This window comes from Cervus elaphus, chromosome 5 (assembly GCF_910594005.1).
Source record: "Cervus elaphus chromosome 5, mCerEla1.1, whole genome shotgun sequence".
Taxonomy (NCBI): Eukaryota; Metazoa; Chordata; class Mammalia; order Artiodactyla; family Cervidae; genus Cervus; species Cervus elaphus.
The window spans coordinates 4,971,819-4,999,690 of NC_057819.1; the positions used below are offsets into that span (position 1 = coordinate 4,971,819).

Below are 27,872 nucleotides of genomic sequence, written 5' to 3' on the forward strand. Positions count from 1 at the left end.
AATAGGTAAGAACTTTATTTTTTGAAACTTTAAAATTAGCAACCATTAGAGGGGAATCTTCTTTAACTTAATCTTTTCTTCAATGTTTGAAAAGTATCTCATCTTTGTTAAGAGTTCCTTGGCTTTTTCAAAATTGTCTGAAATAAAGAGAAAGATTAATGTGAGAGGCTTCACTTCAAGCAAGAATAAAATCACTCTAACACCCAAGGCAGCTGGATCAAAGCTGAGCGCCGGGCTCTGGAAGGCTGATCAGTTACTCAGTAGATCTGAGAGAGGGAGATGGAACACCCTGGATTGCTCTCGGGGACAGAGGACTTACACCCAAAAGGAGCAAAAGCATGCTTGTTCACAGGATTCAGACTTTAAATGAGAAGCTGATTCTTTTTCAGGATGATCCCCAGTATAATTAAGTTGTGTTTTTTGTTTTTTTAGATTAATTAAATTTTGGTTCTGCTGAGTCTTTGTTGCTGCACGGGCCTTACTCTAGCTGTGGCGAGCGGGAGCTACTCTGTCTGTGCTGCTTGGCCATCTCATTGCTGTGGCTCCTCTGCCGCGGAGCAGGGGCTCGAGGGCACAGGCTCAGGAGCTGTGATGCATGGGCTTCGCTGCTCCGTGGCCTGTGGGACCTTCCCAGACCAGGGATCGAACCCGTGTCCCCTGCATTGGCAGGCAGATTCTTTGCCACTGGGCCACCGGGGAAGTTCCTAAGTTGCGTTTGAAGAGTTCTCCCCCTGTCATATACGGTGGTCGAAGCCTGATAAGGAATGTGGAAGCACCTGGTGCAGGGGGAGAAGGATGGAATGGAGCAACAGGCCACCACATTCAGGACCGCAGCCTCGGTTCCAGACTGCTTCTACTTTCCAGGTCCTGCTCTGCAACAGCTCTCATCACACTGCATGGACTCATCTCTGGGACTTTGGATTCTGAGAGGTGGCCCTAACTCCTTAGAATAACCTCCTTTTATCTGGGTTAGTATGAGTTCCTTTCTCCTTCCTGCAGCGGAATGATCCCTAGGCCAAAGGGATATTATTGTCTTATTTAAGGGTTGGCACAAGACAGGGATAGAGGGAATGGGCTGTTCTTGCTTAAAAATAGCTAGAAACAGATCTAGTCTCTTCAGCCTGAGAGCTAGGAGCAGTGAGGACTCCATATTTATGATTTAGCACAGTTGTGCCATGGGCTTCTCCTTCTGGGCTCTGCAGAAGATGGGGCTCTGCCAAATGTCGAGTGTGCAGCCTTGCCCTCAGGTCGGTCTGGGTTGGCTTCAGCCCACATCCCTCACCTTATCTTCTCCTACTTGCCAAAGGGGAATGGGAGCATTTTCTCTCATCTAGTCTTCAGTGGACATTTACTGGCATGGGACACACCTGGATTCTCCAGCAAGACTGTGAATCCTTGAAGGCAGAAATGTAGGCTCATCTCTATTTTATCGCTCCCCACATACCTGTCATAGGATGGGCATATAATAGCTACTTATTGAATGAATGGTTATATCTCAGTGCTTAGTATTTCTTTCCATATTTAAGAAAGTTATGAAATGAAGGGAGTACCTCTTTCAAAAGCTCTGCTCACATCGTCAGCCAGTTCTTTCTGTTTAGCTGAAAGAAGAAAACCAAGATCTTAATTTTTCTATTTAAGTAGACTGATAATATGAAGACAACCCTCTGTCATCTTGTTGTGAATACAGCACAGCAGGGAGCTTGGATTCAAGGGTGAGGCCTCATGACCTCTGTCTCTACACGTGTGCAGTGGCAGCTCCTGTTCCCTGCAGCTCTGGCTGACCCCAGTTACACTGTTTTCCTACCCACGCAAGGTCTGAGGGGCAATCACCAAAGTTCATAAAATGGCTACAGAAGCATTAAAAAGGAAAAAAGGACAAGGAAATATCTTATCTCCACCAAGCACTCTGAGTCTTCCAGGTTTCAGCTAGGAGAAAAATCAACAAGCTGGGCTCACCTATCAGCAGGGTGTTACAGAATCAGGCAACCACTAGCAAATCCTACAGCCTCTCCTTCCCAGGTAGTGCTAGTGGTAACTCTCCTGTCAGGGCAGGAGACGTAAGAGACGCGGGTTCAATCCCTGGGTTGGGAAGATCCCCTGGAGAAGGAAATGGTAACCCATTCCAGTATTCTTGCCTGGAGAATCCCATGGACAGAGGAGCCTTGTGGGCAATGGTTCATGGGGTCGCAAAGAGTTGGACACGACTGACGCGACTTAGCACTTAGAACGTACCTGAAGAGAGAAAATGCCAGATGAAGTAAAGGAGCACTCTCTCACACTTGCATTGTTTCCTCATTAGGAAATGAGGAGTTTTATAAGTGCATTTCCCAGTTACAGACAGTATTAATGATTTATGGGGGTACCTGCTTTCAAAGCACTTTTAAATATATTATATCCCCATCATAGGCAACGACAGGTATTGGGAAAATGTACTGTGGTTACATGGCTGAGTGGAAGAGCTCGGAACAGACCCCAAGTCACCTGACTCCTAGTTCAGTGGCTAGAAAACTCACTTTTCTGGTAGCAATGTGGTGTCGACAAGAAAGAACACTGGATTAGGAGTCTGGAGGCTCTGAAGTCCTGACCCCAAAACCATCTAGCTCATGCCCTTGAACGTTCACTTTAACTGGGCCTTATTAGCAGGTAAGGGAAGGAAATTTAGGAATTACTCTAAATGAAGATCAGTGATCTGCTTAAAGCCAGACATTAACTACAGAGCTAAAATAACCCCCACCACTGACTGAACACTTACTATGAACCAGGCTCTGTATCAAATGTTTTACACACTTTGTTGTCCAGTTTCTAAGTTGTGTCTGACTCTTTGCGACCTTATGGACTGTAGCATGCCAAGCTTCCCTGTCCTTCACGATCTCCTGGAGTTTGCTCAAATTCATGTCCATTGAGTTGGTGATGCCATCATACCATCTTATCCTCTGTTGCCCCGTTCTCCACCTGCCCTCAATCTCTTCCAGTATCAGGGTGTTTTTAACTTATTTAATACTTGCAACAATGGGTACTAATATTGTCTCCATTTTACAGATGAGGAAACTGAGTCTCAGAGGGGGTGAAGGCACTTTGCTCAAGGTCACACAAAAAGTCGGTGGCAGTGTTGGGACTGAACCCAAGTCCACATCACCCAGAGCTTCATGATCCTCTGCCTGCCAAATCCATGTAGCTGGGTCTTCTGACTGCAAATGACAAGCTTCTCTTTTTCCAACACCACCCAACTCTAGTGCTGATACACCCCCACTGGACAGTTCCCCCACCACAACTTCTATTTTACTGCTTTTAACTTGTTTGTTATTTTTTATTCACTCACTTGATATTTACTGAGTCCTTGTTACACTCCAAGTACTGTTACGTGTGCTGAGGATGTGAGAGAAGCAAAAAACAGACACAATTTCTGCCTCCGCAGAACTTCTGGTCTAATGGGGGAGGCTGATATGGGGCCGATAATCTCACACAGAACAATAAGGTTATAACTATTATTAGTCCTACAAAAGAGGGGTACTCTCGGCTAAAAGACATAGAGGTTCTCTGAGGATTTCCTGAGGAAGTGGGGACTGCCCCCAGATCTGAAGGAGGAAGAGTTAGTAGATGGGGTGGAGGAGAAGGGGATTTTGGGCAGAAGCAACAGTACCTACAAATGCCCTGGGCAGGAAGGTGGAAAGTACAGAGGAAGAACTGGAAGCAGCCTGCATGGCTGGACTGGAAGGAGCAAACAGGAGGAAGCAGAGGCCCAGCTATCCAGGTCTCTTTAACCTGAAAGTGATGGGGAGCCAAGGGACCCACTTCAAGTTTTTAAGCAAGGCCAAGGGTGCTATGATTAGATTTGGGTTTCAGAAAGATAACACACGTGATAGTATAGGAATATATCAGATTGAAGGTAGAGATGGACTGGTCGGAGTTACTCCAGTCGTCCAGATGGGAGAGAATGGTAGCTTGGGACAGGGTGGTGGCAGTGAAAATGGATGGATGGATTTGAGACACAGTAAGAAGGTCAGTTTTTCTAGACTTGGTGACAGAGTGTCTATGGGGGGGAGGGGGAGTAAGTTGTGAAGAACGCTTACTCAGTGTTTTGGACTTGAGTAACTGCAGAGGGTCATCTACTTAGAAAGGGAATATCCGCAGAGGATCAGGTTGATTTTGGGGGACGGAGGATGGACACTCATGACTTCCATGTGGGACACGCTGAATTGGAACATATAAACTCCATGAAGGCCCAGGTCATGTCCCTCTGTTCACTGCTGGATTCTCAGCATCCTGCACAGTGCCTGATACATAGTAGGCACACCATAAACATTTGTGAAAGTTTGTCCTGCATACAATTTGAGTGAGAAACCTGGAGCCTTTTCTACTTGGCATGGTTAACTATACGTGCCAACTTGTTTAGGCTGCAGTGCTCAGTTGTCTGGTCAAACACTAGTCTAAATGCTGCTGTGAAGGTTTTCTGTATACATGATTAACATTTACAGCCAGTTGACCTTAAGGAGATTATCTTTAATAACACAGGTGGGCCTCATCTAATCAGTTGAAGACAGTGAGCAAAAACTGAGTTTTCCTGAAGAGGGAATTCTTCCTCATGACTAACATAGAAGTCCTGCCTGAGTTTCCAGCCTGCTGGTCTATCTGATATAGTTTGGATTTGCTAGCTCCTACAATCACATGAGCCATTCCTTAAAATAAGTTTCTCTCTACATACACACACACACACACACACACACACACTATTGATTCTGTTTCTCTGGAGAACCCTGACTGACCCTCTATGGAATAAAGTGAAAGTAAAGCAATATGGGATCATAAGAGCAAGGTTTCATTCTTTGCTCTGCTACATCTGCTGAGTGACTTTGGGTATTCCCATGAACTTCTGAGGCCTATTTTTCTTGGCAGAGATAATAATATCATCCAAATGATGTCATGGGTGGGAAAGAGCACTGTGGTCTACACAATACTATTACATTCTTAGTTTAAGCCTGCTTTCCAGAGAATTAGGGATTTTGCAGGTCTAACAAAATGGGTTTCAGTATGATCAAGAAAAAAAAATTCCCCGAAGCACTATGAAGACCAATGTGTCGTCTTTATATACATTTTTCACTTAACCTCTACATATACGGGCATTTTCCTGGTGGTCCAGAGGTTAAGAACCTGCCTTTGGGCTTACCTGGTGGCTCAGATGTTGAAGTATCTGCCTGCAATGTGGGAGACCTGGCTTCTATCCCTGGATCGGGAAGATCCCCTGGAGGAGGAAATGGCAACCCACTCCGGTATTCTTGCCTGGAAAATCCCATGGACGGAGGAGCCTGGTGGGCTACAGTCCATCAGGTCGCAAAGAGTCAGACATGACTGAGTGACTTAGACTCTATGTGTACTCAAAATAGCAATATAATATATTTGGTACTATTTTATCTTTTACCTCTGACAATAGATTCAATCTCTTTCATGGCAGTTTCACCTTGAGCTTCTGCAAGTTTTTCATTGATTTCCATTATTTCCGTGAGGAATTGACTATCCATCTCATAGTCTGTCCCTTCGGGAATCTCTACTCCATGGAGCTTTAGCTATTGGGGCATAAAGCAGGGAAAATTAATTCAAGAAATTATGGCTAGAGTCATAAATCCTACTCACCATAAATCCTTCTCACCCTTTAGAACAAAATGTCACTCACAGAGAAAACCTGAAGTGTCCCAGTGATGAAACAGGGACTGAGATAGGAGTATTGGAACTCTCCTACCTGGAACTATGTGACCCTAGGGGAGTCATTCTTCCACTTGGGAGGTTGAACTATGTATCTGTAAAGATTCTATTAAACCCTAAAACTCTAAGGTGCTCACTTCTCTACTAGCAACAAAACAAAAATTACTCTTTCCTAAAAGCCAGTACAGTCTAATTCTTTAAATTTATAGCAAATGGTAAAAAAAAAAAAAAAAAAGGCAATTGGGCAAGTTTATAGAGATACTCAGAAAACTATACTCATGTAGTTTTTTTTTTTTTTTGCATGTAGTATTTTTGAGGTTAATTATGGGTCCCTAGACTAGCTAAGATCTCAAGCACTCTTCTGTTGAATACAGGGGAACAGCTGTCCCTCAGAGCAATGGGATCAGGCAGTCATGATAGAAGGGTTGGAAAATCACCTTACAAGGTATAGTCCCCTACTCAGGGGGGCCAGAAGGGTCTTATAGGCCTCATTGACAAGGGTCGAATGCTTCTCTGAGAAGTCCTTTTCATTCTGTAAGTGGAAATGAAGATAGTCATATTACCACACAAATCAGCCATCTTACATCACAAACTGTTTCATAAAACACTGATGGGCAGGCACATAAGGAAGGAGAACTGGTGTGGGATAAACTGTTTTAATTTTCAGACGACGGGTTTTAATTCTGCTAGGAAGTAAAGTAAAAGCTCTGAGTGTAGGATTGATCCAGGGCCTGGTTGGTTGTAATCAGGCTGCCCCAGGGCAAAGCTGGTTGTCCAGTTTTGTCCCTGGTAATCTCATAACCACAGGCCATGGCACCCAGGGTGCATATGTGTTTGGGTATGATTGTGCTATGTCTGTTGTGCTAACTTACTGCAGTCATGTCTGACTCTCTACAACCCTATGGACTGTTGCCCACCAGGCTCCTCTGTCCCTGGGATTTTCCAGGGAAGCATACTGGAGTGGGTTGCCATGCCCTCCTCGAGGGGAGCTTCCCCACCCAGGGAACGATTAGGGGTGGCCAACAGGCTCACCTGAGACCTCTGGCTGAAGAAATCTGGGTGGACAAGGCGCTGTAGTTGCTGGTATCTATGTTGGAGCTTCACAGTGTCAACTCTGAAGGAGCGGTTACTGGAAGGAAATCAGGAGATGAAACTCATACATCAGATATTTATAGATATATATATATACTATGGGCCTGGTTCCTCTTCTCAGGGGGGACACAATAAACATGTAGACAAGAGCTATTCTAGAAAGTAGTAGGTACCGCAAAGGAAAACAGAATAGGGTCAGAGAATGGTAGATGTAGTGGACAAAGAGATGACATTTGAGCTGAGACCTAAATGATGATGAGGAGTAATCAGAGATCAGAGGAAAGATGCATTCAGGCACAGGGAACACGCAGAGACCTTGAAGTTAGAACAAGATTGGCATGCTTGAACAACTTACAGGGTAGTGTCACTGCAGCCCTTCCTAAGTGCTCAGTGACTGGTGGGGCCAGAGCCCAGAGTTAAGGGGCATTCCAGAATCATACTCTATTTTTCCAAGGCCCAGGTCCCTTCATTTCTGCCTCTCACTTTATTTTAAACGAATCCCCTTCGCTTTTTATTCCCAGAGCCTGCCCTATCTCTTGAGCTTCGCCCAAATTTCTCACCTCTCCAAACTCCTCGACCTTCCGCGGTCGCGACAAACAGGAAAAACACTTATTTCTCAGACCCTCCAGTTCTCACTTTTCCCTTAGACTCTGCCCACAGCCTTAAGTTTTTCCATGCTCTTACTCTCGTATTTTGGATATCACTTCTGTACTTCTTTCTTAAAAATCTCAAGCCAACTTTAAACATTCTGAACTTCAAGCTTCTATGCTCCAAACTAAAAGTGAAAGTCGCTCAGTCGTGTCCAACTATTGCGACCCCATGGACTATACAGTCCATGGCATTCTCTAGGCCAGAATACTGGAGTGGGTAGCCTTTTCCTTCCCCAGGGGATCTTCCTAACCCAGGGATCCAACCTAGGTCTCCCGCACTGCAGGCGGATTCTTTACCAGCTGAGCCACAAGGGAAGCCCGTAATTAATGAATCTTCCCAACCCAGGGGGTGGAACCTTGGTTTCCTGCATTGCAGGAGGATTCTTTATCAGCTGAGCCAACAGGGAAACCCAAGTATAAGCATACTTGGGATAGGATTCTATCCCTTCTCCAGCAGACCTTCCCGACCCAGGAATTGAACCGGGGTCTCCTGCACTGCAGGCAGATTCTTTACCAACAGAGCTATCAGGGAAGCCCTAGGGCCGCGCAAGTACCCTCCCCTCAAAGCCCCGCCTCTCAACTTGGCCTTGTCTCAGAACCCGCCCCTCAAGCCTCCCTCCATTGCTGCCCTCAAACTTCAGATTCCCCTAACCACTCCCCGCTTCTCCACTCCAAGACTCACTCTCGTCTTCATCCCCCTAAGTCGCTCAGGCCAGCCCCTTAATTTCCTCCCCACACACATCCCACGCACCCTTCTCGACCAGGCTCCACCCCCAGCCCGGTCCTCCAGGGCCCCGCCAACCTGTGTGACTGGTCCAGCCTTCCTCCTCCCCTAGCCCGACCCGCCCTCCCCTCTCGCACGTCCAGACGCGTTTCAGGAAACGGCCTCCATACCAGTCCATGAGGCTGAAGTAGTCTCGAGTCGGGTCAGGTGGCTGCAGCGCCCGGCACTGAGGGCAGAAGAACCGGTCCCCCCGCGGTGGGCCCCCTAGGCCGCCGCAGTTCCAACATCGTGGGGAGCTGCTTCCTGCCAGCGAAGCAGCATTGCAGTTTAGCAGTCTTCTCCCGAGCACCCCTGTCGGCCACCACCCCGACGCGCGGAGCATGGCCCCGGTCCTTCCGCCCCACATCGGGCCGGCGGCCTGCCTCGCCGAGGTCACCTGAGGCTGACCAGACTCGTGCTAGTGATTGGCTGGGGAACTGGGCGGGGGGCGGGACCACCCGGGGGAAACCTGGATTCTGAGTCCCGCTCTGCAACTTAAACTACAACTCCCAGAAAGCATTGAGGTTGCGGGCGGCCACATCCGCTGCTTCTCATTGGTCCGGCGGGAGCGGAGGGGTGTTTTGATTGGTGGAGGGTGGAGTTTGTATCTGCGGGTTTAGCGCCACTCCGCCGGCTGCGGCTGCTCTGGGTTGTACTCTTCTAGAGGGGCTCACGCGGTGAGTCATCGTGGGGAGCTTCTTTTGGGTATTTAGGGGTTCGAATCCTGTACTCAGGGTCTTATTGCAAGCTGAATCTCCAGAGCCTCCATCTTGTCCTGTGTATGAGCTCGGGAAGCGGGGGGAAAGAAGAATGCGTGGGCGACTCTCTTCCTCCTTTGTAGACAAACTTCGAGGTGTATTTCACTTCCCTTGTTACTTGCAAGGAGAAACTGGCCCAGAAGTACAGGATAAGAAAGAACAGAGTTGTGCTCTTCAGAATCAGAGCCAAGCTGCTCTGCAGGAAGTTTTAAAGGTGTTAGTAATTATTATCATAGTTTGGCTCAATCTGAAAAATGCCTTTTGAGAACCCATTCTCAATAGGCGCTGCTGGAACTGGAAGCACACTGACTTGTATAGGAAGATGCTTCGAGAGTGTCCGCAAGGAAGTGTGGGGGATTGGGTGGCAAAGGGAGGGGAGGGGGCCACCAGTCTTCCTTGGGACGCAGTTCCTCTATTTGAGAAAAAATAAATTGTGTTGCACTTGTAAGGCCTTTCCCTGCATTCAGATTCTTTGGGCCTGAAAGTCCGATTATCCAGCTTTACTGAGGGGGTGGGGTTGAAAGAGCGTTGAAGCAGCATCTCATTTGATTTTCTAGCTCCGTCTACTTTTTGGGTTCTGAGAGGCTGTGATCTACCTAAAGGTCATGCGAAGAGCTGGCTTAGCTGACTCCAGATCTGTTTGCTTATGACCTCTCCACTATGTGTGGCGGAGGCCCATGTAGTCCTGGTGTGGTGGACCCTTCTTATCAGGTGCGATGATAGCAGCTACCTCTTGACACACTGTCTTTTGCCACTTTTCAGGGCGGAGTTTTGCTCCAAAGGCGCAGGAGGTCACACCTCGGCTGAGGTGGTATCAGAGCAGCAGGTCCTGAAGTCGAAGCTCTGGCAGCACCTCCCTGGTGCGCTTCCAGGAAACCTCATCGGACTTTTGCACCTGGAAGGCCTATGTAAATGCAATAATCTGTGTCAGTCATGTTTACTATATTTTTCTTGAGGGGTAGCCTGAGTGTGGAAATCTGGAGAGAAAGCACTTAAAAAAAAATCAGATTAGGGATTTAAAGTTAGGGTTTGAAAGTTACTTTGACTTCACTGTAGTTTCTGTTATTGGGGTTTAACTGTCAAATTAAATTCTAAAACAAGGGTGGGAACCTCTGTTATGATCTTCTGTTGTCTGAATAGTTCCTTCTGTTGTGCTTGAAGGTCGTTTGGGATGCTGAAAAGATGAGCCCCATAGTTAATTAGCATCACAAAGGGCTAGGTGGGGTTGTTTAGCACTGTCTTAGTGTTTTGCTTCATTAAGTGGCCCAGCTTTTAGTTTGGTGTCTAGGAATCTAGAATGACGTTGGGTCCTACCCTCCAGGAGCTGGTTTTTGAAAGGGGCATCAGTGACATTTTATGTAAATATCACCCTTGGGGTGATGCAGCCAATTTCTGTAGAATTTTTGTTTGCCCGTCACCTATGCCAAGCCACCCGACCTTTCCCCTTCTTTGCTTTCCGAAAATACATATGAAGTTTAAGTGTAGTGTTGATTGTATTAATGAATACATTTTAGGTTCTATTTCTTTTTTCTTAAAAAATATTTATTTATTAATTTGGCTGCACCGGGTCTTAGTGACAGCTTGTGGGATCTTTTTAGTTGTGGCCTGAGGGATCTAGTTTCCTGACCAGGGATTGAACCTGAGCCTCCTGCATTGGGAGCACAGAGTCTTAGCCACTGGACCACCAGGGACCACCATTTCTAATTTTTAACAATTGGATGAGTGTAAGCTGTTATGAGTCTCTCCCCCTTCCCAATTCAGTATCTTTGTTTTTTCACGTATTTATAGTCTTCAAATTATTTATTTGTTTCTTTCCCCTGTGGTTTGTGGCTGTTACACAAAATACTTATCAGGCGAAAATGATCTGATGAAAAATTCAGCTCAGAAGAGGGATAGCTGTAGACAGTTGGAATTTTAATTTCTGCAGAGCATGCTTGTCCTGGATCTTCTTTTTTGTGTTGTTTTGGCTGTTGTAATATGCCCATCCTTCATCGTTGACCTCTAAGTCTTGTTCGTTGAGACTCACTGGGTTGTGGGACACTTATTTTTGAGGTGGTGATGTCTCGGGAGAGGAATGTGGAGTGTCAGCAGCCCCGCGGCAGCGCCTCCCCGCAGTCCCAAGGCGGCTTCTCGCAGTCCCAAGGCCCCTCCTCGCAGCCACACAGCTCCTCTTCACAGTCCCAGGGCACGTCCAGCCAGTCCTCTCACTCCAGCTCCGGCACGCTGAGCTCCTTAGACACAGTGTCCACGCAGGAACTCTATTCTATTCCGGAGGACCAAGAACCCGAGGAGCCTGTCCCTTCCCCTTGGGCTCGATTATGGGCCCTTCAGGATGGATTCTCCAATCTTGGTAAGATCTTTTGTTATGTAGTGCAATATTTTCCTCAGAAAAACAGTTACAGAAAGTTGTTGCAACAGATAACCCAAGACACTCCTGGAATGATTCTGGAGTTTGGAGGTGGTGAAAGACAGAACCAAGAAAGCAGTTTTGGGTAGTGCACTGGCTCTTACTTGCTGTGGATCCCCTTCATTTATTCTTTCACCAGATGTTGATTTGGCCTCTACCATGTGTTGTCCATCTGAGGAGGGTTGTGGATCTTTTCCCTCGAAGAATACTGATTCATGCAAACTTGCAAACATTTGTTGTCTAATCACAGAAGTGTCATCACTTCACTCCTGCTCTGGTGCAGCAGTTTCAGAGCATCCGTGTTACAGTCTCAGGATGGGGGAGGTTATTTGTTGACTCCCTGTTACTTGTTTTTATCTCAAAATAGCCAACCTTGCTGTTTAAATGTACTCACCCGCTCTGACAGCTGATTCCAACAGTGAGACTTTGCTCTCAGTACGTTTTATGTAGTATCTTTCCTCTGTCTTGAATTAAAATGACCTCTTCATTAAAAAGATGGCTCAGCTGGTAAAGAATCGGCCTGCCAATGGGGAGACACAGGAAACGTGGGTTCTATCCCTGGGGCGGAAAGATCCCTGGAGAAAGAAAAGGTGACCCACTCCAGTATTCTTGCCTGAAAAATCCCATGGACAGAGGAGCCTGGAGGGCTACAGCCCAGTGGGTTGCAAAGTCAGACACAACTGAATGACTGAAATAAGCACAATATACTTCATTAAAAAAAGATGAACTTGATGTTAATGGAATAAAGAATAATAATATAAGGAAATGAATGACTAATGTACCATTTTGTACCTTGTCACTCACCTTTCCTTTTATATCATGTGCAACTTGGTGACTTGAAAAAACAGTAAAAAATGGAGAAATAATATAACAATAGTCATATGTATAACTTTAAATTTAGAAGTAAGCATTTGAAGCTATTTTTTACTCATTTAAGCCATATTTTTAAGATAGGCTTAGGGCTGGGACACAGAAGTGTTAAGAGTGAAGTGGGATGTATCTCCTTTATTTTTTTTTTTTAATTTTTAAAAATTAAAAAAAGTTAATTTATTTTAATTGGAGGCTAATTACTTTACAATATTGTAGTGGTTTTTGCCATACATTGACACGAATCAGCCATGGGTGTACATGTGTTCCCCATCCTGAACCCCCTTCCCCCCTCCCTCCCCATCCCATCCTTCAGGGTCATCCCAGTGCACCAGCCCTGAGCACCCGTGTCTCATGCATCGAACCTGGACTGGTGATCCATTTCACGTATGATAATATACATGTTTCAACGCTATTCTCTTAAATCATCCCACCCTCACCTTTTCCCACAGAGTCCAAAAGACTGTTCTTTACATCTGTGTCTGGATGTATCTCCTTTAAAAGGGAGAACTTGATATATGACTTGAGAGTCCCTTGGACTACAAGGAGAGCGAACCGTCAATCCTAAAGGAAATCAATTCTGAATACTCATTGGAAGCACTGATGAAGCTGAAGCTCCAATACTCTGACCATATGGTGCCAAGAGCAGCTCATTGGAAAAGACCCTGATGCTGGGAAAGGTTGAAGGCAATAGGAGAAGGGGGTGACAGAGGATAAGATGGTTAGGTAGCATCACCAACTCAGTGGGCATGAATTTGAGCAAACTCCAGGAGATACTGGAGGACAGAGGAGCCTGGTGTGCTACAGTCCATGGGTCGCACAGAGTTGGACAGGACTTAACAACTGAGTAACAATAAAGTAATTGCTGAATAAAGAGAAGCTACTTTATTGTTACTGTTATTGCTTCAAACCCTACCTTCTAAATAATTTGCAGTTTTAGCTCTATACTGATCCCTGCGTTGATTTTTGTACTTGGTATGAGGTATTGTCCAAGTTCATCCTTTGTCACGGCAATGCCCAGTTGTCCAAGAACTATTTCTTGAAGAGACTTTTTGAATGGTCTTGATACCTTTATCAAAGATCATGTTGAAAAAAAAAAAGAAAAAAAAAAAGATCATGTTGAAGCCATTTGGTGGCCTTTTGAGGGGGAGGGAGGCTCCAAAGAGCTGCTGGTACCACAGTCCTTTATGTCTCAGCACAGAATTCAGTGAGAGGCAAAGTGATCGATAAAGCGACTTATTAGAATAGGGCACTTCTGAGCTTTACCAGTGGGGTGGGTGAGAGATGCTGCACTGAGAACTTACTAATCTGTAGCTTTATGGTAAGAAAAAAAAGTGGGCGAGGGGAGAAGACCATGTTTGTTTTTCTTGAGTAGATGTCATGCTTCCATCATCAACTCCTGCAGGTTTAGCAGGGGAGTTTTCTTGTCCCTTCATGGTCAGGCTAGGTCCACAAATTGTTTTTATGTGAGCAGAGAGCATGTCCCAGGGATCATTAACTTACTGAGCTCACTGGCCAGGATGTGGGACTCACACCACCATTGTTTTATTGTTTAGCGGCGTGACTTGTGCTTCTGTTACATGGTTTTGTTGCTAAGCAAGCTTGCTTGGTTTTGTGGTTAAGCAAACCTGCTTTCTTGAGTAATCATTAACTTAATAGAGGTCTCCCATATTTTTTTCTACTTATAATCCTAGCGTGATTAACTGTTTAGTCACCTACTTTATCCCTTTGAAAGTGAAGTGAAGTAGCTCAGTCGTGTCCGACTCTTTGTGACCCCATGGACTATAGCCTACCACGCTCTTCTATCCATGGGATTTTCCAGGCAAGAGTTCTGGAGTGGGTTGCCATTTCCTTCTGTAACTTTATCCCTTTACTCTGTCCTTATCAGTTTGAGCATAAATGTCAGGGTTTAATTCTGGACTTCCAGTCCATTGATCTATGTGTACATCCTTATGCCAGCACCACAAAGTCTCAATTACTGTAGCTTTTTTTTTTTTTTTTTTTTAATTAGTTGGAGGCTAATTACTTCACAACATTTCAGTGGGTTTTGTCATACATTGATATGAATCAGCCATTCAATTACTGTAGCTTTGTAGTAAGTTTTTTTTTTTTTAAAAACATGATTATCATTTTTATTTAAAAATTTTTTTCCCATTTATTTTTATTAGTTGGAGGCTAATTGCTTTACGATATTGTAGTGGTTTTTGCCATACATTGACATGAGTCAACCATGGATTTACATGTGTTCCCCTTCCCGATCCCCCCTCCCAACTCCCTCCCCATCCCATCCCTCTGGGTCTTCCCAGTGCACCAGCCCTGAGCACTTGTCTCATGCATCCAGCCTTGACTGGTAATCTGTTTCATCCTTGATAGTATACTTGTTTCAGTGCTGTTCTCTCAGAACATCCCAGCCTTGCCTTCTCCCACAGAGTCCAAAAGTCTGTTCTGTACATCTGTGTCTCTTTCTGTTTTGCATATAGGGTTATCGTTACCATCTTTTTAAATTCCATATATGTGCATTAGTATACTGTATTGGTCTTTATCTTTCTGTCTTACTTCACTATGTATAATGGGCTCCAGTTTCATCCATCTCATTAGAACTGATTCAAATGAATTCTTTTTAATGGCTGAGTAATATTCCATTGTGTATATGTACCACAGCTTCCTTATCGATTCGTCTGCTAATGGGCATCTAGGTTGCTTCCATGTTCTGACTATTATAAACAGTGCTGCGATGAACATTGGGGTGCACGTGACTTTCAGATCTGGTTTCCTCGGTGTATATGCCCAGGAGTGGGATTGCTGGGTCATATGGCAGTTCTATTTCCAGTTTTTTAAGGAATCTCCACACTGTTCTCCATAGTGGCTGTACTAGTTTGCATTCCCACCAACAGTGTAAGAGGGTTCCCTTTTCTCCACACCCTCTCTAGCATTTATTGTTTGTAGACTTTTGGATAGCAGCCATTCTGACTGGCATGTAATGGTACCTCATTGAGGTTTTGATTTGTGTTTCTCTGATAATGAGTGATGTTGAGCATCTTTTCATGTGTTTGTTAGCCATCTGTATGTCTTTGTCGTAAGTTTTAAAATCCAGAGTGAGTTCTGATTTGTTCTCTTTCAAGATTGTTTTGACTACTACAGTTCTTTACTTTTCCATAGGAATTTTAGGATAACTTTGTCACTTCCTGCAAAGAAGGCCTCTGGGGTTATATCTGTAGATCAATTTGGATACTGTTCCCATTGCAACTGTATCAAGTCTTCCAGTCTATGAACACGAGATATCCTTCATTTATTTAGGTCTTTAATTTCTTTCAACCATGTTTTGTAGTTTTCAGAATACAAATCTTGCACTTTAAAAACTATATACCTTAGTATTTCTTTTTTTTTTTTAATTCATTTAATTTTTGTTGTGCTGGGTCTTCATTGTTGCACGCAGGCTTTCTCTGGTTCTGACTGGAGGGGGCTAGTCTTGGTTGGGGTGCATGGACTTCTCATTGCTTGTTGCAGAATAGAGGCTGTAGGCACACAGGCTTCCGTAGTTGCAGCTCGGGGACTCAGTACCCGGCCCACGGGCTCTAGAACACTGGTGCAGTAGTTGTGGCTTCCGGTGCTTAGTTGATCTACGGCATTTGGGAAGCTCCCAGACCAGGGATTGAACCCTCGACCCCTGCATTGGCAAGCAGATTCTCAACCTCTAAACCACTAGGGAAGCCCCCTTAGTATTTTTTTTTTTTTTAATGTTTACTTCTTTTCATTGTGATAAAATACATATAACATAAAAATTTGCCATTTTAGCCATTAAGTATGCAGCTCATTGACCTTCCCTGGTGTCTCAGTGGTAAAGAATCTGATACTTGCTAATGCAGGAGACAGGGGTTTAATCTCTGGGTTGGGAATATCCCCTGGAGAAGGAAATGGCCACCCACTCCAGTATGCTTGCCTGGGAAATCCCATGGACAGAGGAGCCTGAGAATCGGACATGACTTAACAATTAAACAACAATAACCAATACAGTTCATTGGCATCAGTATTCTCACAGTGTACTGTGAGAGTACAACCATCACCATTATCTAGTTCCAAAATTTTTTCCTTTGGTAATTTCTCCTTTCCCATCCCTAGCTTTACCGAAACATATGTAACTAACATATATGCTGCTGCTAAGTCGCTTCAGTCGTGTCCGACTCTGTGCGACCCCATAGACAGCAGCCCACCAGAATCCCCTGTCCCTGGGATTCTCCAGGCAAGAACACTGGAGTGGGTTGCCATTTCCTTCTCCAATGTGTGAAAGTGAAAAGTGAAAGTGAAGTCGCTCAGTCGTGTCCGACTCTTAGCGACTCCATGGACTGCAGCCTACCAGGCTCCCCCATCCATGGGATTTTCCAGGCAAGAGTACTGGAGTTAGCCATTGCCTTCTCCACTAACATACATAACATTGTATAAATTAAGATATACAATTTGATACATGATATATATTGCAAAATGATCCTCACCATGGCCTTAGCTAGCACCTTCATCACATCACATAATGACCATTTGTTTTCTTGTAGCTTTACAGTTTAACTTTTATTTAAGATCTTAATCTATTTCAAGTAAATTTTTTGTGAGTGGTGTAAGATAGGGGTTCAGTTTCATTCTTCTGCATGTGGTTATTCAGTTTTCCCAGCACCATTAATTGAAGAGATTGTTCATTCCCTGTTAAGTTCTTCTGTTAATTTGTAACCTATTTTCTGTATCTTTGAGTTTACCTATTCTAGATATTTCATATAAATGAAATCATGATTGTCCTCTGTGTCTGGCTTCTTTCACTTAGCATAATGTTTTCAAAGTTCATTCATGCTGTGTCATGATTTTGTGAGCAATCTTTTTTTTTTTTTAATTGGAGGATAATTGCTTTACAATGTTGTATTGGTTTCTACCATACAGCAACGTGAATCAGCCATAAGTATGCCTATGTTCCCTCCTTCTTGAACCTCCCTCATACCTGCCAGCCCATCTCATGCCTCTAGATTGTCCCAGAGCACCCGTTGAGCTCCTCGTGCTATGCGGCAGTTCCCCACTAGCTATCTTATTTTACTCGTGGTAATGTATGTTTCAATGTTTATCAGCAGTTTTAAAAGGTGTTTGAGACTTGAAATTCAACAGCCCTCTGATGTGTGCTTTTGTGTTGCAGATTGTATTAACGACAGCTACTGGTTTGGGAGGGATAGAAACTGTGAATACTGCTTCGACGAGCCCCTGCTGAAAAGCACCGATAAATACCGCACATACAGCAAGAGGCACTTTCGGATCTTCAGAGTAGGTGTCAAATACCCATGCGTTTGGGAAAACTGGTCATCTAGACATCACGCTCAGCTATCTCCCGACTCTAACGTCCCACCATTAAAACTTTGAAATAAAATGTTCTCTATTTTAGGAAATGGGTCCTAAAAACTCTTACATCGCATACATAGAAGATCACAGTGGGAATGGAACCTTTGTAAATAGAGAGCTTGTAGGGAAAGGAAGACGCCTTCCTTTGAGTAACAATTCTGAAATTGCACTTTCAGTATGGAGTAATAAAGGTAATATTATTATCTTTTGGTTACTGGAACTTTCTCCTCCCGTATAGAAGGAAAAATGACACTGTGTCCTTTGCAGAGTATGGTTTAGGTAAATAAAGTAAGTAGGTTAGCATTCAAGATTCATCTCAATCTTAGCTGTTTTTTTTAATTATGAAAAGTTCTGTCAAGACATTTTCTAAGGTTGGATTGGTTTGAGTAATTTCATTTAAAGCCGTATGCTTTAAATAATCATATTGCTTAATTTATCGTTCATTAATTGATCCAGTTTTATTACGTCAACCTTAGATATCAATTAATTATTTTAGGCCATTAGTTCATTTCCCTCCCTGCCTTTTTCTCTCCCTTGCTCATTCTTCCTTTTCTTTGTTCCTTTTAGACATTAATTTCTGTATATATTTATTGAGCTATTATATATAGCCTGGCATTAGGCTATGGGTTTTCTTGTAAGAGTCTCAGTTTAGACCTTCCACCTTAAATACAACATAGTTAACCTCTGAAAGTGGAGATGTTTATCATCACCATCGGGTAGCATTTTATAAGCAGCTGTTCCTAAAACTTCATGAATATCACATCTGAAATGAACAGTTGTCATTCAGTGGGGATAAAAAAAAAAAACAACCTACAGAATTAAACATAGCTCACAGTGATCTTAAAACCTTGGACAAGAGCAATACTCTTGTTTCTTTAATTTGAGAAAACCGCACAGATCTTCCCAAAACTTGAGGGTTGAGTGATGTGAAATAGTATCCGTTTGTGTGGGTGACACCTTAAAAATACAGATTCCCAGAGGCACTGTCCCACAGAGCCTGCTTCACTGGTTCCAGGGGTGTTAAAAATCCTTCCCAGGTGGTTCTCCTGCAGCCAGTCTTCAGACCACCATCTCGGGATTATGGCTATTCTGGCCATCCTGGTGTACATTTTATGATTGCCTTAGTTTTCTCTGTTTTCTACTTTGTTTCCTATCCGATAATTACGGTTAGGGCAGCTTGCACAGGTTTTTGTTGTTTTGAAAGCACCCAGTTGAGGGGGCAAGTGGACGCTGAAATGTGGCCTGTCCTCTACTTGACAAGTGGCATGCCATCCTTTTGTAACTGTTCTATCTGAAGGGCACCTTTTCTAATTTGAACAGAGGTGTTATGTGGTCTGAAGCTGGCCACGATTGAAATGGATGAAACTGGTACTCTGCAGATTGCATTTGGCCTGTTGATATTTTATTAGGCCTTGGCTGATGTGTGTGCTTTAATGTGAAAATCCAGATTTCTTTGAAAAGATAGGATATCTGGCTACACTTGAGCCTATTGTCCCTTAATTCGAGGATCTGCAGGCTGCTAAGTAGAGACTGCCTCCTTTAGATGGGTGATGTGTTTTTCTGTTCAAGTCCCCATTCACTGCTCTACGTCTTACACTCACCCCAACCTCACCTGTTTGCATGACCGCCTGGCTTCTGTAAGCAACTGAGTTTGCAGCCTTTGAAGCTGACCTTGATACATGGGAAAAATACATCTCAGAGCCCCTCAGATCCACTGATCTCAGGTGTCATTATAACATCTAGGTTCATAAATATCCACAGAGAAGAACGGTTGTATCCTTGGTGGCCAGCAGGTCTCATTCATTAGGCAGGTATCTGCCTGCTTGGGACCAGCCTGGATTGAAATGTGCTGAGATGGTTCAGATTTCTGCCTGACACTGGTTCTCTAGGTTATTCCAGGGCAGTTAAGACCTGTCAGCTGAAATCTGAGAAACTCAAGGGTCTTCACAAATTTCACTCTTTCCTGATATTATAGGCTGTTGCAAATGTATCATTTTGTAGAATTGCAGTGTTTGATAACTGATTGCAGGTTTGGACCAGTGAATGGTTAAATTATGAAATGAGCAGTTTTTTTGGTATTCTTTCTCTGAGATATAGGCCGAATAGTAAAGAAATAAAGGAGGTTTAGGGGGGAAAGTGTTATTTAATTTTACAAGTAAGTTCAGGATGGTTTGCGCTGTAAAATACCAGCTAGGTAAAGGTAGAAATGACTGAGAGATGATAATATTAGTGATGGTGACCTCTGGCTTTATTTTTATCTGGATATTTACTTGCCTTGAATATATTTTCTAGATTTAAACTATTTGGCATTTGGTTCTGGGCCCAGCTGATAACTGTTCTGAGGTCAGTGAATAAGCACAGTATTTACATATGAGTTTCTTGTGTAGTGAGAATGATACTGTGTGTTTCCATTGTGGGAATGAAACTTGTTGCCATCATTTTTCAAGGGTTTCATGGTATCCGTTAGCCTAGCCAATGATTTCTTTGGGGTTAGATGTTAAATGGAACTAAGCATGATTGTCTTATATTCCATATGTTTACTAAGTTATAGGACCATTCATCTTCTCTTTATCAAATTGATTAATAAGACCTATCTCTGCATTTTTCCCCCTTAGTTTTTGTATTTTTTGATCTGACTGTAGATGATCAGTCAGTGTATCCTAAGGAATTAAGAGACGAATACATCATGTCAAAAACTCTTGGAAGGTAACTTTTTTGTTTTCTTATGGAACTTGCACTTAATTTCTTTCTAGACATTTGTCACTGGTTAGCTTTTTGTTCCTGATTTTATAGCATTTGTTATGTATAGAAAATATTTTTGGGTACCTATTTGTGATAGGTATGTTAATGATTTTATTTTATAATTTTCAGTTGAACAATTTTTCTTTTTAAAAGCAATTTTATTGAGATATTTTTATGTCATATAATTTATCCATTTAAAAGTGTACAATTCAATGGTTTTTCATATATTCACAGAACTCTGAAGCCTTTACTACAATCAATTTTAGAACATTTTCATTGCCTTCCATAAAGAAACATTTATTGCATTTCTGCATTCTTCAGAATTGTGACATCTTGGGAAGAGAAATGAAGCTGACCATTGAATAGGGCAAAGTTCTCAAAAACCTTTTGGTCTCAGGATCCTTTACACTCCTAAAAATTACTGAAGACCTCAAAGAACTTTTGTTCATGTGACTTAGATCTTGAAATTTACTGTGTTAGAAATTAAAATTGTTCCTGTCGTTTAGTCGCTGAGTCGTGTCCGACTCTTTGCAACCCCACAGACCGTAGCCCTCCAGGCTCCTTGGCGCGTGGGATTTCTTTCCCAGGGAAGAATACTGGAGAGGGTTGCCATTTCCTTCTTCAGGGGATCTTCCCAACCCAGGGATCGAAACCATGTCTCCTGCATTGGCAGGCGGATTTTTTACCAGTGTGCCACCTGGGAAGCCCAGAAATTAAAATGGAGACATGTTACTAATATTTGTTAATTCATTAAAAAATAGTCACTTATGTTAAGATGAATAACATTTTTTTTTAATGAAAAATTTATTTTAGAAAAGATTAGTGAGAAGAGAGGGAAAGCTTCCCATTTTTACAGATCTGTTTCATATCTCGCTTACTAGATGGTGGCTGGAGCCTGATATTTGCTTTTTCACTTGTGTTTTTTTGTGATACTGCATACCATATAGCCTCTGGAAAACTGTACACCCATGAGAGAATGACAGAGAAAAAGGCAAATAATGTCTTCGTGTCATTCTATAGCTAGTACTGACTTTGTGGGCATTCTGAATGGATCTTAGGGCCCTTTGGGGGTTGCCCGTCAAGAACCACTTCCTTAGGGAAGGTGTTCAGGACACCTTTACCATGGTACCCGATGTCCTTCACCCTCCCAACCCTCCCCTGTCCCCGACAGACTTTCTATTTATTGATATTTTTGGAAACACAAAAGTAGAAAATACGAGGTGATAATCACTCATGTTCCTGCCACAGAGAATAAAGCACAGTGTACTCTTTATGATCATCTGTGAGAGATATTTTAGTTTATGAACATTAAATTCAGTAGCTCATTGCGTTTCCATATTTGGCATTGACTGCTTGGAAGCTCACAGCCAAATTTGTGTCAACCCTAAAGAAATGTCTGGGACTCTTGTTTTTTCCTAAGGGAGGATTCAACACAAATTTTCTAGGTTTTAGCAAGGGACAGAAATGAGCCAGATAACAAAAGAAATTTACTGGCTCTTGTAACTGGGGAATACAGGGGCACAGTTGACTTCTGGTATGACTGGATCTTTAGGGCTTTATTTCACTCTTGAATTTTAATTATCTATTTGGTTTTATGTGGCTCAGTCTGAGGGTTATTGAAGTGTTACCAGGGCTTTTTCTCCATCTCTTGATTCCCCTATTCTTTGCTGTTCTCCCATAAAATAACTTTCTCCGGGTGTCAGGAAAAATGTCTTCCAGGAGTCTCACATTTCATATTTTCTTTTTTCTAGAAACTACAGTGTAGAGAATTGTTTCTCTCCCAACATCAGCATTTGATTCCAAAGAAATCCCTAATTGGCTCAATTTTGTGGGTACATCCACCCCATAGTCCCAGGAGTGGGTGTTGTACTACTATAGACACTCTGCTAGACTCAGCGAAGTTTTCTCAGGCAAAAGGTGACTGTTATCATAGCAGAAGGGGAATTAGAAAGTATTTTGAGTAGATTTTTAAAAACCATAGTTACATGGGACTTTATCTCATACCATATATTCATTAACTCAGAATGAAACAAAAAACTAAATGTAAGAGGTTTACCTATGCAGCTGTAAAAGGAAAACATGGAGACAACTCTTTATGACCATAGAGTTGGCAGTGGTTTCTCAAATGGCACCAAAAATGCAAGCAGCAAGAGAAAAAATAGAAAAACCAGACTTTGTCAAATTTTAAAACTTTTGCATGTCAGAAGACACTGTCAGGAGAGTGAAACCCATATGAAATGAGAAAATATTTGCAAGTGGCATATCTGATAAGGACCCAATATCCAGAATAGGTAAAGAACTCTTACAATTCAACAACAAAAAGAGAACCCAATTTAAAGATGGGCAAGATATTTAAATAGACATTTCTCCAAAAGAAGATATAGAAATGACCAAAAATCACTTGAGAAGATAGCGTCATTAGTCATTAGGCAAGTGTAAATCAAAAGCACAGTGAGATGCCACTTCAAACCCACGAGGATGACCATAGTAAAGAAACAGAAAATGACAAGCATTTGTGACGATGCAGAGAAATTAGAACCGTTATGCCCTGCTGTTGGGAATGTACAATGGTACAGCCACTGTGGGAAATAGTTTGATGTTGTCTCAAAAAGTTAAACATAGAATTACCATATGACCCAGCAGTTCCCCTTGTAGGTATATACCCCCCAGATTGAAAACAGATGTTCAACAAAATCTTGTGCATGAATGTTCCATTGCAGCTCTGTTCACAATAGCGAGAAGTTGGGAACAACCTAAGTGTCCATCAACAAGAGAATGGATAAACAAACTGTGATGTATCCATAGAACAGGCTACTATTTAGCTATAAAAAGGAATGAAATACTAATGCATGCATGGATGAACATGCTGATGAACATACTTATATAGCATGGATGAACTTTCAAAACAAGCTAAGTAAAAGAAGTCGGAAAAAAGACCACATACTGTATGAATCTACTGGTGGGAGATACTCTGAGCAGGCAAATCTTTACAGAAAGAAATAGAAGTTGTCAGGGGCTAGGGGCAGGAAAAATGGAGAGTGACCACTGAGTGGGGGTGGGGTTTCCATTTGTGCTGCTGAGAAAGTTCTGGAACTTGATAGAGATGATGGTTGTGCAACATTGTGGATGTACTTAATGCCACTGAATTGTACACTTTAAAACGATTACAATGGCAAATTTTATGTATATACACAATACATAAAAAAAGATGTCTCGGCAACCCCCTCACCCCATCCCCAAACCCACAGTGGTTATAAAAATCTACTTCAGGTAGGTAATGAGGGCTTGATAACTTGATTAACTGTACTGAGTGCCATCCTGGGTAGCGGTCCTGCATTTTAGCATCAGCGTCCCAATTAATTGTGAATCTTCAGGAGCTTGCTGCAAGTAGGTTCCTGGTATAGGTTTCTTAGTGATTTTATTTACAGTGCAATTCATGGCATCAACTGCTTATGCACTTCCTTTGAAGACAGAGAATAAGAAAGAAATGGATGAGTGGAAGTAATTTATTTGCAGATGCTGTTTACTATTCCTTGTTGCAGGCACTCATTTTAAACTAGGACTTGGTTGTGTATTTGATCTTTCTCTGGCATCTGGGAGAAGTCATTTCTCTCTGATTTATTTTTAGTGTCTTTCTGAGCATTTCACAATCTGGAGGGACAGTAAGACTTAAGTCTATATCGCTCGGCTCAAAAAGTGGAATTTGGAGCTGACTCAGTGTTGCTGGATGGTCCCTTTTCCTTTATGCCCTTGACATCTTACCCTGGTGAGGTTTCTGTAAACAGAGACAATGGACTGTCTTTAACTTGAAATAGCTCAGGCCAGTTCAAGAGTGGTGGGTCTCAGGATTAAAAGCACTGTGACAGTCAATCACTTTCTACATTTTTCCCTGTTAGTGGTGCCTGTGGTGAGGTGAAGCTAGCTTTCGAGAGGAAGACATGTAAGAAAGTGGCCATAAAGATCATTAGCAAGAGGAAGTTTGCTATCAGCTCCGAGAGAGAGGCAGTAAGTACCTGTGTTAGTGGCTGCTTGGCCCCATCGTAAAGAATTTACCACTCAGAAGAACTTTGGAAAATTTTGGGTATACTGGACTAACCTAAACACTTACAGATAATTTGTTTCCAAAAATATTTGGTTGTATATAATAATACACATAGCAGGAACTTTTTTTTTTCCTTCCAAGTTGTTACAAAATTGTTTTTACAATAAATGAAAGGAAATTAGGGGGAAAAAAAAATCCCGTTGTATCCCCGCCGCTGGAACCCACAGCTGTTTTCAGTTTTCCCTTTCCTTCTAGTCTTTGTTCCTGTGAATTCATGTTTCTAGATGGCTGAGATCGTATTGTATACAGTTTTGTATTCTGCTTTTCCACATAAGCATTAATGCGTAAACTTTTCCTTACTATATCCTTTTGGATGATTGAGTCTCTGTTTCACCAACTTTATCACACTTTATTTATCCATTTCTCTGCTTGATCATTTAGATCATTTAAGTCATTTAGATAATTTCTATTTCTTTGTTCTTCCTGATAATGTGGCAATGAATACCTCCATATTTATAGATTTTAAAAGATCTTAATTAAATTATATGGTCCCTTTATATGGTAACCATTCACTTTTTACATTTCCTGTAATACACACTTACTGCATTGGTGGAGTGGCCAAATGTATTGGTTTTTCAACATATGACCCTACAAAGTAATATAAAACGTGTCCTCTAGTCACGTTTTCCTTTGTGGCCAGCTGTTTCTGGCTATTATGCTTTACATTCCTTAAAGATCGATTTTTTTTTTTTGGTCCCTAGACAATGCCATTCTCACATAGCAAGAGGAATTTCCTTTCAGTGTTCACTTTGTTATAGATCTTTCCCCTGTGATTCTGGGTTTGTTTTCCGTTTTGGGGGGAAGAAAATAACCTACCAGATTCTTAATGACTTGGAGCACAATTTTATGTTTTAATTTCATCTTTCAAATCCTATCAGATTCTTCAGAGCTCTTTATCTTCAGAGTATACTGGGCCTTGGTAATGAGTTTACCGGCTTACAGGAAGAGGCCAGCTTTTAAAATTAAACATCTGGCTTTCTTCGCTGAAGTCCATTTTACATAAATATGTAATTCTATATCCTCTTTGCTTGTAGAGGGTGTAGCCCATGAGGTTGAGTAACTCGAGTCATTCTTCTGGAATTGTAACGGAGAGCGACTTTTCTGCCCTGAAGCTTCCTCTTCCCTTTAGAGTCTCAGTAAATATCTCAGCTTACATTTGAAATTGGAACCTGGCTCTGCTCAATTATGAGAAATGTGACTTTACGTTTTCTTTACACAGTTTAATTGAATACCTTCTTTTTGGTTTTTGCTTGTTGTATTATTTTTACAAATGTAAACAATTCCTCAGTTTGATGAGACAAGCAGAGCTTACCAGGTCAATGTAAGAACAGTGGGAACACATTTGTTTCTGGCTGTGGGAACTGCAGCAAGTGGCTTCCTTTCTTGGAGCCTTGTTCCATCTGTAAAATGGGAATACTTTTAGAGCCCAGTTCCCTTGGATTATGGGGCTTACATGAGATGGCCATTTTAGATAAAGAGCTTGGCATAGAGCCTAGTCACTTACTGAATGGCTTATTATTTACCAGGCATTTTGCAAAGTGATTTTAGATGAGTTTTTGTGTAATTCATCCTTGATTTCTCTGTAAGAACAGTGCTGAGCTTGGAACTCAGGCAGCCTTTACTCAACTAAGTTTAACTGTAAACATTTTCTGAATATTGGCTCTTATTATTGTTAATAAACTCTAATGTTATTTTATTAAAGGATCCAGCACTCAATGTTGAAACAGAAATAGAAATTTTGAAGAAACTAAATCATGTAAGTACTACTGTAAAAAAATGACCCATACTTAAATTCTTTTATCTCAAAAAATGGGGAGAGTGCAAAGCACTTCAGTGTAATAAAACTAGTATTAACCTGGGTTCCTTAATTGTGTGTATGCACGTGTGTGTATACATACATGCATGGTATTAGCTGTTCAGCTGGGAAGAGCTTTACCCTAAAATTTTGAAAGGACAATACTGTAAAAAGATTTAATTATTAATTATGTTGTTTTTCCACTGAGTTAGTTCTGGACCAAAAGACATAGTAAATCTGCTAAATACTATCATAGGGACTTGATCGGCTGATTATATTTGGGGAGACAGTACTCTTTTGGTACATTAATTATACCTGAGTTTCATACCTCTTAAGTACCTTTAGGAGGTGCTGATTTCCATTCACCTTGGTTGGAATAAATCAAATATATCCAAGAGTACCCAGTAAGTATGACAACATCCTGAGTGTTTGAATGGTTTCTCTGGCCCCACTGAGTATCAAACGTCCTGTCTTTTTTGTGCAGTCATGACCCTGTCTCAGTGGAAAGAGTCTAAAGATGTGAGAAGAGAAAGTTAGATGAATGGGACTCCTCCCATCTTCCTTTTTCTTCTTCCTGTTTTTCTTCATTAATTCGTGGGCCCCCATGTAGTCGTGAGCTAGGTAGGGCACCGGAGTTAAACTTGAAATAAGACCTCCAGTCTTCTAGCCGAGAATTATCTCAGCCATCCTCAGCCTTTTTGGCATCAGGAACTGGTTTCACGAAAGACGATTTTTTCGCAGACCTGGGGTGAGTGGAGGATGGTTTCAGGATGATTCGAGTGCATTGCATTTATTGTGTTCTTTATATTTCTATTATTATTACATTGTGATATATAATGAAATCATGATACAGCTCACCATAATACAGATCCAGTGGGCGGTCATTTGATTGATGGGGAGCAGCCGTAAGGACAAGTGAAACTGCTCCTTTGCCCGCTGCTCAGCTCCTGCCATGGGTTGGGGACCCTTGGATTGTCTGATTCTGGTTCTTAACCTCCGAACTACAAAAGGTTTCTTCTCCCTTCTCTGACCTGGTCAGATCCTCCTAATGACAAATAGAAACTAAGAACAACATCACATGGACACAGTAATTCAGTAGGTTCCTTTAGAATTTGTGGTGGATCTGAAGACCCATGAGAGTGTGAGTGGCTGAACTTCCTGCTTGGCTTTCTTCTAATGCCTTGCAACTTCTACCTCTCCTCTGCCTTTGCCTCCTTTTTTTCCATGGGATCTGGAATGTTGTTAAAGAGAGGAACCCTCTAATTTTCCAGGGTGGGGTTGCTTCAAACATCCCCCAAAGATAAACACTTAGAATCCTCAGAGAATTTTCTCTGATGTCAGAAGATCCCCAAACATAACATTTACACAAATCCAATGTCTGCTGCAGAAGAGAGGAATTTAGAACTCTAAAAAGGATCCTTGGAGATTTTTGTTGGCAATTTATAAGGGCACTTGGGAGTCCTTGGGAAGCAGAGATGGGCGCATGAGTGCATTTGGATATTTGGGGACAGTGAATAGAGCCTAGTATAAGGTCCAGTAGACCCTGACCTTTGGAGTCAGGCACTGATTTATCAATTGTCAAATGTTTATGGTGCCAGCCTGTTTTCTAGGCCCCAGGCAGTCAGCACA

At 42.4% G+C, this 27,872-nt stretch overlaps 2 protein-coding genes across 7 annotated transcripts in view; one reads left to right on the plus strand and one right to left on the minus strand.

Moving 5' to 3' along the window:
- HSCB (HscB mitochondrial iron-sulfur cluster cochaperone) lies at positions 1-8,624 on the minus strand. Of its 3 annotated transcripts, XM_043901453.1 has the most exons (6): positions 8,334-8,624; positions 6,730-6,826; positions 6,140-6,229; positions 5,417-5,561; positions 1,551-1,598; positions 1-137 (listed from the first exon to the last, which is right to left on the minus strand). In XM_043901453.1, the coding sequence occupies exons 1-6, from the start codon at positions 8,567-8,569 to the stop codon at positions 46-48; spliced, it is 708 nt and encodes a 235-aa protein (XP_043757388.1). In that variant the 5' UTR covers positions 8,570-8,624; the 3' UTR covers positions 1-45. The 3 variants fall into 3 exon arrangements, with proteins under 3 accessions (XP_043757388.1, XP_043757391.1, XP_043757389.1); XM_043901456.1 differs by lacking the exons at positions 6,730-6,826; positions 8,334-8,624 and having other exon boundaries at positions 6,135-6,229; XM_043901454.1 differs by lacking the exons at positions 1-137; positions 1,551-1,598 and having other exon boundaries at positions 6,135-6,229; positions 8,334-8,622.
- Positions 8,618-27,872, plus strand: part of CHEK2 (checkpoint kinase 2) — a 35,656-nt gene continuing 16,401 nt past the window's right edge. The window contains exons 1-8 of one of the 4 annotated variants that reach the window (XM_043901449.1): positions 8,618-8,879; positions 9,723-9,884; positions 11,013-11,310; positions 17,405-17,529; positions 17,648-17,795; positions 20,220-20,310; positions 24,243-24,351; positions 26,151-26,204. In XM_043901449.1, coding sequence (XP_043757384.1) covers positions 11,019-11,310; positions 17,405-17,529; positions 17,648-17,795; positions 20,220-20,310; positions 24,243-24,351; positions 26,151-26,204 — 819 coding nt within the window. In that variant the 5' untranslated portion in view covers positions 8,618-8,879; positions 9,723-9,884; positions 11,013-11,018. Of the gene's footprint in view, positions 8,880-9,722; positions 9,885-11,012; positions 11,311-17,403; positions 17,530-17,647; positions 17,796-20,219; positions 20,311-24,242; positions 24,352-26,150; positions 26,205-27,872 lie in introns of those variants that run through there. The other 3 variants (XM_043901448.1, XM_043901450.1, XM_043901451.1) reach the window with 3 other exon arrangements.